Genomic DNA, 16,004 nt, shown 5'->3' on the forward strand with positions numbered 1-16,004 from the left:
AAAAAAAACCCACCCAAAACCTGTCAACTTGTTTGTTAGGAGGACAGTGGGACATACTTTTAAAAGTCACAGGGCCTGTACTTATCAAACAGAAAGCTAAAATAAATTTGCACTCGAACGCATAAGTGGCAACCTGTGCACATTATTCAAGCCACCCTTTGCACTTGTTTTTGTTATTGTTTTATCCATTCCTGTCATTGAAATGAACAGACTTTAGGTGAGAATATATTTAAGAAGGATCCACACTATTTTCGTAAAAACATTTGTCACCGAAAAACAGCTGTGCTTCAAAAACTTCATGGACTAGGACTTCTTCTGCTTCCAGAGTTATGTGGTTGAGGTTTTTCTGGGTGTCTTTTTTTTTTTTTCTATAAACCTCATTTCATGCCATATTTATCCAGACTTGCTGAGGCCTGTAAAGCTTCATATAAATCTGGGCTTATACTGCAGCTAAGAATAAATGGTAATTTACAGCTTTTTCCCTCTAGGCCAGCCACACTTGAGAGATGCGTCTGCATGTTGCTTCGGGGTTTTCAGAGGCAAGGGGAGAATTTACTGTAAGCCTGGGATTAAGTCCATGTAAGTTACAAGCAGGAACACTCTTACAAGTGTTTGAAACCACAAAACATCTTAATTTTTTATTTTCCCCTAATAATCTAGGGTGTTATATGGTAATAAATGCTGGTTCGGTTAGGGTGTTACTTCATTAAATCACCGACTACAAGCAACCACAATTGCTTTCATTCATCAGGTCATTAAAGTGAAGGTGTTGTCACTAGCACAGCCTTCAAGCGGTTGGTGAGCTACCTGAGAAGCTCTTGACAAAGGCTGTTTGATGTGGAGTCCTGCTTGTAGGTGGTGCTCTTAAAATGCAAGAGGATTTTCTTTTTAACGATTTTTGTCTTCTAGGGATGTGTGTCCTATAATACCTTGAAATATCTTTATCGTGTTCCTGCATACTGCACATCACAAAATAATTCATCCCCAGATTTTACAGTAAATCTAGTGAGCAGAGACAGGACTCTGGGAATTTCATCTGTATCATAATACCCTGTTATGCACTTTGCTGTCAGGTCCTTCTGCTCCAAATTCTCCGCTTCACCGTAATTCTGCCAGGTGGATTTAGGGAGAACCAAAGTCCCTTAAACCTGCTCTGATGCCATTGCAGCCCAGCGTACATCATAGCCTAAGCAAAATTAGGATGCCTTCCAAGTATACGCTTACAACAAATTCCTGAGGAAAAATGAGAAATGCTCATAATGCCACATGCTCGGGCCATATATCCATGCCATAATCCCACATGTGACCTTCGGTAAATTCTGGGAAAAGATGGCGGGGATTCACAAGCATCAGTCTTATGTGAGTCAAGGGAATGTGCTGGTGGAGTGAAGGACTCGGTTACCTGCTTTGTGTTGCAGGAGCTACACAAATGCAAAGGTCAGGGCTTTCGCTTAGCCCTTGCTGTAGGGCCGCCTTAGTAACTGGGAACATGTTTCAGCTTGTACTGTGCCAAGAAGAGGTTTTTCAGATTTCTGGAATGGGAAGGGGCGGGATGTGTGTGTGTAATGTTTTGGGTCAAATAACCAAAACCACAGTATCTGATTCGGAAAAAGCCATGTTTGACTCCAGGATGGGCTCCCTGGTTGAGCACTCGTTTTTTCTGATTTTCGTTTTTTAAATTTTTCTCAAATGTTTGCATGTTTTTCATTCAAGCCAACCAAATTCCAGATTAATTTGTGAGGTGTGCTGCTGAATACTTCCTCTCCTCCTGGAGCGTAGTGCATTACAGAGTCCTTAGGAAGCCTTTTGGCTGTCAGCGTACCTTTGACTGTTGGATAGGGGCTTGAAGGACTTCTGGAGCTTCTGTACTACCCTTGTATCAGTATCTTTCATCAACTGACCACTTGCTAACGCTTACAAATTGCCCTGTTTCTTTTTCCATGAGTAAATGGAAGATAATTCATTGTCTTGTTATTTTTAAAGCTTTGCTGGTTTATTAATAGACTCGCTGTTTTTATTGTTTAGATGCTAGAAACAAATAAGGTTGCCCTTGTTTTCATACTTTTTTTTTTTTTTCTTTTTCCTCCCCTCCGGTCTGTATTTTCCTTTTCACACCTCCCATTCAGAAAAAAAGAAATTTCTTTTGCTCCTCCTTTGCATCCTACCTTCTTGCATTCTTAAGAAATGCTTTGTATGGCTTTCCAGGTTTCTTCCGTTGAAAACACCTGGAGCCAGCCTCTCCAGTATGCCAATATTTGCTCATGAGCTTTGCTTACATTATACCTTCTTTTGCAATTTGGGTGTAGGCTTTCCTTGGCAGGAACCTTCTACTGCCTGTGTCTAACACAGTCCTGAATAGTTGCTAGAAAACACCTTTTTTAAATTATTATTATTATTATTAAAAAAAAAAGACTTAATTATCATTTTCTGAAGGATTCGGTTCTACTGGCAGATTGGAACCTTCCAAAGCACTGCCACTTCTTGAAAAGGCTGAGTAACACTAGATCCCCATAATTCAGAAAGGATGCCATTCTTTCATGGGTCGTTCTTGGCTGCATGTTTCATTGCTGCAACAGCCAGACCAGAATGTTTTAATATCTTAGTCCTTTACTGAAGGTTTCATTCCTGAAATGCTTCTCACTTTTTTGTTCACTTTAACTCTGACTCGGATAGTGTCGTTCTGAGGCTAAAATGCTACTAGAATTTTATATTCAATTTTTTTTTTTGCTTTTTAGGTGTCTTTAGTCTTGTTCATGCCATCATCATTTTAACATCTAAATATTGTAAATGAATGGAATATTGGAGATGAAAGACTGCATAAAGTACAATCTTAATGCCAAAAATCATTGACTATTACAATTAAATTTACTTAGCAAACAAGTTCCTAGCCTAAAATTCAATCCACAGCTCCCAAGTACTGATGACAAGCTTAATTTCCTAGAGAAATTCACCGTTCTGTCTTTCAGATAACCTCTCGCTTCATCCTAAACCTGTGTACTGAAGGAAATGTAGCTACGGTTAACCCCTTGCATACCAATTTCAGATAATGCTCCAAACACCAATAGAGTGATGGATACCCAAGAGAGGCCTGTGTCCTTCACTGCTAGCATTGACTAGGTCTTTTCTATCCCCAGCTTCTTATAAATGAAGATATGAATAGCATTTGCCTTCTGGAGCTCTACATTTGGGCTGTGAGCCAGTATCTACACAGGACCTGAATTTCTCCTTCATTTTTTGGATTAATCCCCATCAAGTGTGGCAAATCACTGCTCAAGGGCCCATTTCAGCACAAAATAAGCACATCTCTCTCTGGCTTTGGCCACTTTGAAATCAAGCTTTTGTTGACTGAAGGTCCAAATTATATGAAAATCAGAAATACACCATGTAAAAGCCAGGCCAGGCTCTGAAATGCAGATTTATTATTGTCTAATTTAGTAACACTGTTAGAAAACAACTTTGTAATTGATCAGTTTAAAGGACATTCACACAGGAAAGTAATAGAGTTCATCTTGCCCAAACGACTTAGAAAATTTGAAAACAAACCCTGGATCTCCTATCAGCCACTACTTTATTTTTTTAAGGAAAAGCGAAGTGGTGGCCCACTACTACAAGCAATGGAACCATACCTAGATCCAAAGTTGCTCTGAAGTTTAATGCCCCAGACACAGCCTTATTACACTTACAACCCTATTTTGTTTGGATCGATATTGGTTATAGCTCCAATAGCTGCACCGAGGATGCACCCTAATTTATACTGGTGGGAGTGAGAGAGTGGTCAGTGACAAACCAGATTCTGATGTAGTCGTCTTGGTTTGGCAAGACTATTTTTATCAGTGGGAGAATGGGAGGGGGCAGGGCACAGGTGGTCTGGGTTTTGTTTTGTGTCTGTTTCCCTCCCACCTCTTTTCCTTGGGGACACCATCTTAAGCAAGACTCTTGAAAAGATGAATAGCTTGCCTATCCTGAAGTTTGGAGATGACCCTGATCAACTTGCACGATTGCAGAGCGGAGGGGGGGGAGGAGGAGGGGGAGACACAACAGGGGATGTGACCTCAGGTTTTTCCAGGTGCCCCTCTAATCGCTGGGCCTGATTATCTTCGCGGGACAGGATGAATTCTTCTCCACCTCTTGCAGGCTGTTTTTCTGCCTCCTGAGAAGGGCCGTAAGGAAATCTTCCAAACTTCCTTACTGTCTGCTGCCGGTACCTGGGTACCGGCTACAGCCGCGGGAGCTTTAGCTCCAGCAGACCCGCAACCGAGGAGCAGCCCCGTCCCGCAGGAGCCCTAAAGCCCCTTACCGGCTTGGGCTTGCCCAGGGCAGGGTCTGGCCCCTTTCTTTCTCTACTCCGCCAGCCGGGCACCCCCAGGTGTTCGCGGCATTTCTGTCCCCTTCTGTCCACTGATCGCGACGGGGGAGGGCGGCAGGAAAAATGACATTGGGGAGGGAATGTTCTGCATGTTGCGGGGAAGGGGAAAGATGTGTTTTTGCCTGCCGCCTCGCTTGCCTTGCCCGCGGCGAGGAGATGCCGGTGGTGGGGGGGGAGGGGTGTAGGGCGGTGCGGGGGGAGCGAGGGCGGCGGCTACCGGCTCCCTCCGAGCCCTCGCCTTTCTCCGGGGACGCTCCCGCCGAGGAGACGGCTCTCCCCATCCCTCGCCGTGCAGCGAGCGGCGCGATCGCCCAAACTCCTGGGAGGGGAGACACCCGCCGCCGCCGCCTCCCCTTCCTCCTCCTCCTGCTGCTGCTGCTTCTCCTCCTCCTCCTCCCCCCCGCCGCAAACCCCAAATAAAAGGGCGGGGGGCGGCAGGATGCGCCGCTCGGCGGGGAGGTCGGCGCCGCCGCCGCCGGCCGCCTGATGCTGCCGCAATTCGCCATTGCCGGGCACGGCTTGGAGCCAAGCGGAGGGAGGCGAGGGGCAGAGGACCAGCAGCCCCCCCTGCCCGCTCGCCCCCGCGGGCCGCGGCCGCCGTCCCCCCCGATGCCCGTCCGCCGCCGGCGGGGGGCCCCGGGGGCCCGCTCCTGTCTCCTCTGGCTCTTTGTGTTGCTAAAGGTAAGTGCCGAGGAAGGGGAGGGGTGCGGGTCCCCACCTCCCCTGGGCACCGAGCCCCCTCCGCGCCGCCTTTGTGTGCCTTCCCGGCAGGACCGCGGCGCCCGGGAGCAGGCAGGTGGCTGCGCCCGCTCCGCCTCCCCCCCGCGGGGCGGCGGGGGCTGGGGCTCAGCCCCGGCTCTCCCCGCTTTGTGCTCCCGCGGGCGGCCGCCCAGGATCTGCATGTGGATTTGGGAAGGGCGCGGGGTGGGGGGGGGGGCGCGGAGAGAAGGTGGTCTGGGGGTGCGGCGGTGGCCGCTCCGCCGCGCCCCGCTGCGAGATGCTCTCCCGCATCCCCCCACCGAAAGTGCCGGCAACCCGGGGGAGCTGCGGCGGCGCTTCCTCCCGTCCTGCGAAGTTCTCCCGTTCCCAGCGGGGGTGCTGAGAGAGGGGGTAACGGAGCGTTTTGGGGGTGTATGGCCCGGCGGGGAGCGCCGCGCTGTCCTTCAGCATCGCCCGCCCCGGCCGCCGCCCGGCTGCGGCGGGGGCTCCGGGGAAACACACCCCGCCGCGACGCGTTTCCTCGTTAAACGGCTCGTATCTTCCATCCATTTCCCGTCCCCCCTCCTTTATGAAAATGGAGCCAACAAAGCGGGGTGTGTGTGTATCGTGACCGTTTTATCGCGGCAGAATTTAATGCTGCTTTTCTGCTCAGTACCGTGCTGTGTTGAGGCTCAGCCTGTCTTCTTGGCAGATTAATTTTTCAAACTTCGGCTTAATACTGTAAAGCTCGGTTTCACACGACATTTTTTTTTTTATCTTTACGCTTTCCCTCCTTTAATGGTTTCTCAAGCGTATTTAATATGCTTCATGTAACTTCTGAAAGAAAATGTATGTACCGCCTGGGCGAATGCCACTGACTCTAAAATGTCATTGCCCTAAAGTACAGTGCTCAGCACTACTAAAAACTTTATTGTATATTTGTCAGTCACTGTTAAGGAGAGCTCCGCAACTAAGGGCCTGACCTTTAAGAGCCTTATAAATGTAAATGTTCTATGGAAATCAGCAGGACTCCCTGTGTGAGGAAGAGTTTGCAGGATCATGTCCTGGAACAGCAGTGGTGTCACTTCTAAAATTGACATTGCATTGACAGAACTATTTAAAGGGAAGCTTTCACAGCATCTGTTCACATATAGTAGTCAACTGTCAGCTGTCTCATTTTCATAACTGCTGAAACATGCATTCAGGCAAGATAAAATGCTAATATACAGGCAAAATCTTGTTCCTTGGAATTTGGCGAATTTTAAAAAAATATTTATTTTATTCTTAAGAAAGTCAGACTGGATGCTATGGCCCATCAGAAAGCTGAGGGACTGCAGCTAATTTCTGTTCTAGTTTGTTCCCTAATATAGAAGTGTATATAGTTTTAAGTAGCTGTTTTATCCCACAATCACAGAGTTCATATTACTCCGAATCCTGACTTCTAAAAAAATAAAATCAATGTGTTTTGGTGGTGTGTTTACCAGCAGTAGTGTGACAAAAATTACTGTGGTAAAGCAAGACAGGAAATAGATAGTTTAAATTGTTGAACTACTGTACTTGTAAAATTAATAATAAATCTCAAAAAAAATTTGGTAAAGGTTTGAAGGTAGCCAAAGCCTCAGGTTTTCATTCTGTTGTAAAGTAACCACCACTTTAGACCCAGATAAAACTCAGACAAACCCAGGACTGCTATGACAAAGCAGCTGATGAGCATTAGCAGAATTTTGTAGTCTAAGAGAAAGTAAAGCTGTAGCTCACGGTAGAGGCGCATCAGTTAACGCCATGTGTGACTGGATTATGACTTTGGCTGGAGAGCATGTCTACTGTAATTAGTTATCTTGGCCGTTATTATCAGACACTATAATGAGAGGAGAACTGAGACTTCAAAGGATGCTCAAAGTAAATGTGGTTTTGGGAAAGAAGTTGGGGAAGCAAGAGCAGTGCTTGTTTCAGTTCACTGGAACAGGGACGTTTTCCTGAGCCTGAAATTCACTGAGTTTTCTTTAATGTGTACATATTTTTTTTTCAGTGACAAATAATTGAAAAAAACCCTAGGCATTTCCCTGGTTTTGTGCCATCTAGTTCTGCCAACTTGTTGAAGCTATATTAAAATTATCCAGCCTCAAGTTATTAAATTGATGTTTCACCTGGAAGTTAATCTCATTGAGAAAGCATTGAACTGATGAATCTGAAGATGGGCAAAACCGATATCTCTGTGCTTGCTGGTTCAGCATTAGCAGCCCAAATGTCACTTGCTAAGCTGTATCTGCTTCATGTGGCCTTGATGCCCATCTGTCAATTTGTAAAATCATCAGCAGACTTTGCACAGTGATGAAACTGCTCAAAGCAAATTTTCTCTTCCTTTCCAGTTGTCGTATTTCATTGTTTAAAGCAATAGTGACAACTTGTTCCAGCTCCTGACGTTGTCTGAGGTTGCTGATATGGTCAGTGACAAAAGGAGATCAAACCGGGTTATTGCCCGCTGCATGATTACGTGCCTGATATTGTTGCCTATGGGCAAGTAATACTTAGTTTCTTATTTCTCAGTGCAATGTGAATGCTTTCTGGGCCCCAAGGCAGTACCAAAATCTTCCTTGGATATGCAGCAATGGGATCTCGGACCTTTACCATTCTCTTTTCTCAGTGGTTTTCTCACTTGATGGCTAGTTTAGAAACTAGCAGAAGAGAGGCACTGTATGTGAGCTTAGATATTATTATGGATTTACAGTACTTTGGAGAGGAACGGGGTTGCGTCTTGCTTCAGAGAAAAGCTTCCAAGCGTTCTGCTGCAAGAATCTCTTAATATATTGCCATTTTGCAATGGGTCTGTGTTCTCTGGCTTTTCAGTCTCTGAATGGCTGGAATGCATAGTCCTTGGTAGCTTGCTTTGTAATTGTCTCATTTTGGTGTGGCAAAGGCATGGCTGAGCACAGCTGAAAGGAAAAGCTGTGCTTCAGCTAAGTAAAGAACAGGATGAAGTAGACAGGTTCCCCGATTCCAGTGACTGATGTTATCTTTTCCATCTTTTCTAACTGTAATCCAGCAACCTTCCCTTAGTCGTGTCTACACTGAGCTTCACCCAGTTGGAAGTTCTACCTTGGATTATGTGACTGATTTGTCAGATGTCCCTTGTTGTTAGTAACTCGCGCCTGGCTGTTCTTATGTTTCCTTGCTGTATTATTTGTGTGGAACAAGGTAGAGCTTCAGTAGGGGACAAAAGCATCTTAAACATGCCATACCTGGTGCTGGGACATCATCTATAACCTGTTACACCTCCAAGAGGGTCTGACCAAACAATGAGAATACTGGTTGTCACAGAAGTTCCATGTATAGACTGAATAGAAAGGACGTCACTCTTCAGGAAAATCGTCTACAAATAAAAAGTGCATCTCTTATTTCCAGGATACTGAGGTATTTGTATATGAGTCTTGGATGCTCTGTAGATAAAGCAGCAATACTCTGTCTTCTTCATAGCAAGGGCAACTCTTCATGTCTAGCAGCGTAGACTTTTGTTCACTACTACCTCAATTTATAAAATTTGGTGTCATAGTAAAGTCTAAATTCAGGTTTACCTTGACCAAGGCATTCAAAGACTTTTAGGTTCTGTAGGACTTTACTCAGCACAACCTTACCCAACAAAGAACATGTGTTTCTAATGGTGTAATTTCCAAGAATATCTGCATCTAATGTTAATAACCTGAAGCGAAAAACATACTGTCAGGACTCTGCCTCATTCGGTGGGAGAAAGCTTTTTAAGAGAGGCTGATTTCACAGCTGGGAGCCTCAGTGTTTCGCCACTGTTTCCTCCTGGATGGAAAAGTAATGGACATTCAGTGAGAGTTTTGGGACGGAGTCCTTTCAGCATCTCTTCTCTAAGAGATGCTGACTGAAGCCCTTACTGAGAAAACAAGTTTGTGGTTGTCTCCCCCCACCCCAATGACTCTGTCCTGCCAGTATCAAAATAAACTCCCCATATCTTAGCAGTTCATTTTCGTTTGCAAAGCTTATGTAAGATTTCCTCATGATGCAACAGACTCAAAGGAGCTACTGAGTTATAACAGTCTGAACCTTGCTGCCTACCATTAGTCTGAGACTATCCTTCCAGCCAAAGCACCCACTTTCTTCTTTTTAAAAAACTTTCTTACAGATGGCCGTCCTTATCTTAAACCTTCTACAAGTCACATTCTTTCTCATTGCATTATTTTCATGGATTATTTCTAGGCTAGGGTGATTCTAGAGGGCAAAGCTAATGAAGGGGATGCTTGGATGCCACCTCATGTTTACAGACCTCGTAGTAGGCGTTTGCAAAACCCTCTGTGCCAGTGGAATAAGGGTCTGCTATTACTCTTGGGCAAATTTCTGATTTCATTATGGTGAAATGGTAGTGGACCATTGAGAAAAGATCTTTCATCTCTGCAGGAGGTATGAGCCCCGGACTCAAAATGCAAAAGGTCAATAAGGCAATTTTTAGGTTGCATCATCTCAGTCAGAAGCTGCACTCAAGGTGATCCCTTATTCAGGTTAAGACAGGGATGATGCTGAATAAAGACTTACCTGTGGTGATCTCGTGGCAATCGTTAAAGGGCTCACAGACATTGTGCTGACTGAACTTGAGAAACCCACTAATCTCTGCAATCAGAGCAATCCAGGCAGATCATGAAATGACCTTACAGAACTTCAGAATAAATGTTAAACTGAACAAAGGCTTGTCTATATCTATCTTGAGACTCATTTTACTAGACAGTCTCAGATCTGGAGAAGAGACTCTTTTTTTTTTTTTTTTTTTTTTTTTTACTTAAGCATATGGGTCAGGATGATAAGTGTCAAAAATAATACAGGCTTCAAAATAGGACCTTTTGCTAAGCAATTTAAGACTCGTAGTTAATATAAGTTTTGTGTTCTTTAGAATTGTTTGCCTTTCCATTGGAGAAGTATGTATCAATTTTATCATCCTAAGCACTCCTATCCCCTAGGAAATTAGTGATTACACTTCTGTTACTCATGATTTTAAAGATTCAATTCTTGCAGCAAAATGTAATTGGTTGCAATGTAAAGAACAAAAAATCAAACCTTGATAAATGTTAACAATGTTTTCAAATTGAAATCTTTACACAGAAAGATTGTACTTAGAAAATTGGGAATGACTTATTAAGTATGTTCTGCACACAAAAGCCATTATAACTTTTTTTATTTATTAAGTTTCCACTAATGTATACTTGAAAAGAGAAAAAATTTTTATGAAAGAAATGCGGCAACACATTCTAGCTGCCATGTGCGCAGTGTGTAACAGATGAATAGGGAATGGGAGATGCTTGCAAGAGAAAGGTTACCTTGCTTTTCATAGCACTGTGTACTCTTGAATGAATACAGCCAGTGAAGGGAGCAACTCTTAAGGAAGAAGTCTGCTGCCTTTACAGTAAGTCAACATGAGGCATTTCATTTCTGGAACTCTTTCATTCTTATGCTAGGAAATTACAGTGGCTTTTAAATGAAGGCGTTCCAGAAATAAAACAATGTGCATCATGTCTGGCTCACCATAAAGATAGCACATTGTACCAGAGCAAAAGTAGCGTGTGCTGTGCTCAAATTGCTATGATTATCTTTGCATTTTCTCTTCTGTTTTATGCATGTATTTAGAGAAGAAATGCTTTACAGTAAGCATCGGTGATGGGAAAGCTGGTGACACAGGAGGAGAGCTATTAGGGGATATGTTTTTAAGGGAATTATTACACTCAGTGTTTAGTATGCTGGTCTTGAGATGGCAGCGTGGACGTGAGAAAAGAATGTGTGGGACAGGCACTGTGAATGGGTAGAAAACATAATGTTGGGGATGGAAAAATTCAAGTGGGACATTTAAGCATAGGGATTGAGCCGAATGGAGGTAACATAAGTCAACAACTCCGTGCTATTCTATGTCAGCCAGGGATTTAACATGAGGTAGCTGTTTGGTACATATGAACCTACTGGAGGGTAAAAATCCTAAATTCCTTTTTAAGTACTTCAGGGGAAAACAGATAATGTTGACTGTCAATCTAACAGCTGTGATTTTGAAATGATTTGGCCTCAGTCCTCTTTAGGAGGTTGAGACATGGGCCTTCCAGTCATGTCAGAAGGGTTTGAACAACTGTGGCTCCTTTGTGTGCTATAAACCCATATGTCCCCAATTTAGTTATGTTGACTTCTGGCTATATAATGCAAAGGCCGAGTCTTTGGGATAAGAGAAGTAGGTTCCAGCCACTAAGTTGTCCATCAGATCACCAACTCCTTCAAATTTAAGAGCTTTCAATCATTTCCTTGACACATCCCTAGAATCAAAAAAGAAGGGGCTCTTCTTCAAGGCTGAGAGGAGTCCCCAGAGCAGACCACGGACTGTCCCAATTGCCTTGTTACCTTTGTGTAGTCCGTTCTTTGGCACGTGTCTGTTATCTGCACCACAGCTTCTCCAGGTCATTTCCTCACTGTTTGTATGGAAGTCATTTTAACATGGAAAGCTTTTACTTCTCATTGACCTATCAAAGGAGAAGGAAGGGTCTAGTTCTCATTCTGCTTACAAACAGCAAAGGAATTTTAAACTCAAGTGAGGGGAAAAAAAAAAAACCCAAAAAAACCCAAAAAACACCCCATTAAAATTTGGTGAAGAACAGTAGAGAGAATTGGAGGAAAAAAAATCCACAGAAAGAATGCTAATTAGTGTTTTCCCAAAGTACTGCAAGGCAGATTTAAGAAAAAAAATGAACGTTTTCCAACAGCAATGAAATTAATTTATTTATTATTTGCTTATCACTGCTGTGCCTAGCTTTGTTCTGTATGCAAAGTATCTGCAGACTCTGCCTCAAGTCTGAAAGATAGACACATCAAAATAAGGATGCTCTAGATAAATGAGAAATGATTATCATATATGCCAGTTGCTGGTATTCTCCAAGGGTGGTATACCTTCTAAAAAGAAATAAATCACAATTGCTCCCCCCAGGAGCTGAGCAGAGGGGCTTTTTTTGTTGTTGTTGTTTGCTGCTTTTGTTTTTATTCGGTATTGATTTCTACAGGATGTTGCTCGTCAGGGCTTCTGGACATTTACATCGGTTTAAAACATCAAAAAATAATTAATAATCAATGTGACTTTAATCCCTTCAAAGAGAACCCATTAACCTACAAAAAAATGCTCTAGCTCACAATAGTTTCATGAAAGTAACTGTAAGCAGGGCAAGAGATGAAAGAGAGAAACATCACTCAGATATGTGTTTCTTTTTTTTAAGAGAACTTTTATTCAAAGCAGAGAACATCGCTAATATGTTATTGCAGCCTGCTTACTGTAAATTAGGAAGTTTGTTTTTTAACAATTTTCTTTCTCTAACTTGGCTGCCTCTGCCTAATCTTGCACTGATATTATCTCGAGTCATCAGTGTCTGCTTCTAAGGAAAAGATTATGATGTCACAAAATCAATATCAGAGGATCCTATACTGTAATCCCTTTTCAGGGAAGTCCATTAAATCAATGCCTCTCCTTCTGTGAGTAACAACTGTAGAATCAAGCCCTCTAATTTTGCTGTGGGAAGGAATAAGCAGATGGGATGGGATTTTACATCATTAACTAGCAGTTATTAAATACAACAAGAAAAATTACGACATTTTCTGAAAGATAAATGAACACGCAGTGAATGCTTAAGCGTATTTTAAAACGATATCTGGTATAAAATTACTTCTCAGTGGGTTACCAAATAATGTGTTAAACCAAAAATGCTTTTTTATTTTTATATCTTTTTTTTCGAAAATTAACTCAAGACTCCATAGGCTCTGAAACCCCGTTGGGTTTCCTCGGCAGCATTTTGGGAAAACATGAGAGCTCCAGAACGGTGATACCATACGATGTCATCGGCATTTGACAAAAACGGAGGCACTCCACGAACACGGATAATAATTTTGTCATCTCACCTGTTGTTTATGTGCAACATCGACCTCTGTTAGCTGGAACCAGAACTGACGGGTTGCCTCTAATTCTTAGGTTGCTGGGAGCTATCAGAGAGTCTACTGTGCTTCTGGGAACGGGTCCAAAGTCCAAACGAAGTCAATGGATGTCTTTATGTTGCTTTAAATGGGCTTTGAATCAAGCTGTAGCGGGAAGAGACCTGCGATCTCAGCCGGGTGATGCTGTGAAGTTTGACGTGCAGCACAGAGCCAACCCTGATGTGCCGGTGACCTTGGGCTCGCTGCAGTGTCGGTAGCGCAAACCAGAGACCACAGGATGGTTCTGATTTTTTGGAATCTGAGATTCTGATAGCTTAAAGAAACTCCCCATCAGATAAATTTTGAGCAACCTTCTTGCTTAGGGAGTAGCTGTATTGTCAAGAATTGGTGTGTTGTAATCCGCTGCTGGAGCTCGTGTAATAGAAGCACACTTGAATGCTTCTGTTCTTACAAGAGAAGCTTCTTTGCAGGAAACTTAAGTTCTGTAACTAGGACTTGTCAAAATATAGGGTGGTTTTCTCCAGGCAGAACCATCAGTCTCCTCTTTCTCTTCCTCTGCATAATTCAGGAACTGTTTAAATAAGAGTTCGGATTTATGTATGTTTCAGCCTACAGCCACTTTTTCTGGCATGGCAGCATTAACACAGGTACCTGGATGGATGGGAACCAAATTCTGCATCAATACCAGATACACACTCGTATACGGACCTGAACAGTACAGCCAGTCCCTGTCCCTTTAATAGGCTAGCTGAGTCAAAAGTGATACCAAAACCCAATGACGATCTGGGGCCTTCGAATTTCAGAACATAAACTCTTATCCTGCTCTGCTCAGGTGCAATCTAAATAGAGCTGTTATTTCCTAGCTGCTTTCACTTACACGCTTCCAGTTAACAGAACGGTAGACTTCCATATCAGATCAAACAAATAGAAATACCAGTTCAAAATACATTCACATGCTTATCTGAAATGCAGAAAGGAACCAAAGTTTGAAAAGTAATTTAAGATAGGTGTCTGGAAAATAATTTTTCTCTAAAGGGGCAAATGCACAGCCAAATTAAAAGCTGGCAGCGAGTCCAAGTTACATACTGAGTAACAGAGCTGCTCTTGCTTGGAGGAACTCATGGTGGGGTCAAATCATCTGAATTCCTTCTATGGAGGAGAGAAAACTGGATGCATTCTTAGATGTACATACAGAGCCATTGTGGAGATTAACTGAGCTCTGTCTGTTTCTGTGTGGACATGGTTGGGTTAAAACTTGAGAATTAGAGGGGTGAATGGTCAAAAGAAGCTAACAATAGCAGCAAGCAAAAAAAAAAAAAAAAAAAAAGGTGGGTTTTGGTCCTTTGACTACAGTCCTTGACTACAGAAGATATTTAGCTTTTCCTTTTAATAGTTTTGTCATCAATGACCTGAACTTTGCAGGAGCCTTTTTGCAAAGCAACATGCCGGAGGCCACTTGGCTATGGCAGATGTCATGCTTGATGCTGGGACAGAGGGGTTTTTATGCGGTGGCTTAATAGCCCAGCTTTCAGGTACCCATTTTTCCTGGTAGGCATTACTATGCCAGGTGATGGATAGCAGCAAGTCGGGATATCAGTAAGTGTCCAGGTGGAGAAAACAAATTCTGAAATGTCTGTTATATGGTGAATGAGCATTCGTCTTGGAGCAGAGCCAGAAGGACTGGCATGACTGGAATAGTTGCAGGTGACATTATTTCATACACAATTAAAATATGTTTGTGAACATTATGAGGTTAGGAGATAAAAGGGAAAAGAAGCAGAAGCATTTTGGAATGTGCCAGAGCATATCTTGCAGGCTTCTTCTCTTCCAGTTACATACACAGTTATTTCTACCTCCCTTTTCTTTCCGTAGCTGACCTTTAATAAAGACGTGGCCTGTTTGGGGATTGGCTTTTATTAATGGTATCTTGCAATGGTTGTGTAGGATCAACTGTTCTTTGTCAATATGTACTGTAGGGGCAACTGACCTGCTGATCGGGGTATTTTTATTTTTATCTCAATTTTTTTTTTTTCTTTATTTTTCTGGAGGTTGGGATTTGTTGCCCTTATGATGAGCTCTAGTTTTATGATTAAAGCGTATGAAAGCTAGTGGATACCTGAATTAGCATTACTTTTAACTGGAAGAATCAATCTTGCCATTGAAATGGTCAGAATAATATGATTTGGTTCTCTAAGCTAGTAGTTTTCCATCTCTGCCTGTCTGCTGTCCTGTAAGCTGTATGGGTCTCATATGGTGCTTAGAAAGAAAGGGTCAGATTTTCCTGTTCCCAGTGCAATAACTTTTTGAGTTGAGGTTCAACAGCACAGCAGAACTGGGCTCACAGCAAGCTATCTTCTCTAGAGCGAGGAAAGCCAAGGGCTGCCCCGCTGGACTGCCTGTAGATGCAGCGAAAAGGCTGCAAGTCAAAAGCAGGGAATGGTTCTCCTCAAAAACGGGGAGGCGAAAGTCACAACTGTGTGATAAGCTGGATGCGGTCTGGTTGGATATCACAGGACAGCTTGATGTTTTGCTGCCCGGTTTTTGGACTATCATGGGTATTTTCTCATTTGTCCTTCTAGCTGGCTTTAGGCTGACAGCAGTGATGATACTTTTTGCTCCACCACACAGCTGGGAGGGTGTACAGGGCACACCGCACAATTGCGGCACGTGGGGAAAGAGGGGGGAAAGAGACTGCAACAGGTCAGTGGAGAAAGCTGGAGATTCAGAATTGTCCCCTGGTTGTCAACAAAATGGCAAACGCTGTAGTGTAAAGCAGGGACTCTGCGCGCATCTGAGGATACAGGGAAGCGTGTAACTGTTTAGTGTCACAGAGTAATTTAGGCTGGAGGGGACGCCTGGAGACCATCTGGTCTGAGCCTTGGCTCAAAGCAGGGCCAAGTAGGTCGGGGGCTCAGGGCCGCGTCTCTGTGAGTTTTCAGTATCTGTGAGGATGGAGATTCCACCATCTCTCTGGCCT

The 16,004-nt window shown here is 43.4% G+C and overlaps 1 protein-coding gene across 1 annotated transcript in view; it reads left to right on the forward strand.

Annotated features, from left to right (window-relative positions):
• The first annotated feature begins 4,709 nt into the window (after window positions 1-4,709).
• PTPRO (protein tyrosine phosphatase receptor type O) overlaps window positions 4,710-16,004 on the forward strand; it is a 156,928-nt gene continuing 145,633 nt past the window's right edge. The window contains 3 exon segments of the mRNA XM_074585393.1: window positions 4,710-4,951; window positions 4,953-4,992; window positions 4,995-5,047. Coding sequence (XP_074441494.1) covers window positions 4,853-4,951; window positions 4,953-4,992; window positions 4,995-5,047 — 192 coding nt within the window. The 5' untranslated portion in view covers window positions 4,710-4,852.

The sequence above is a fragment of the Larus michahellis genome, chromosome 1, assembly GCF_964199755.1.
Source record: "Larus michahellis chromosome 1, bLarMic1.1, whole genome shotgun sequence".
NCBI lineage: Eukaryota > Metazoa > Chordata > Aves > Charadriiformes > Laridae > Larus > Larus michahellis.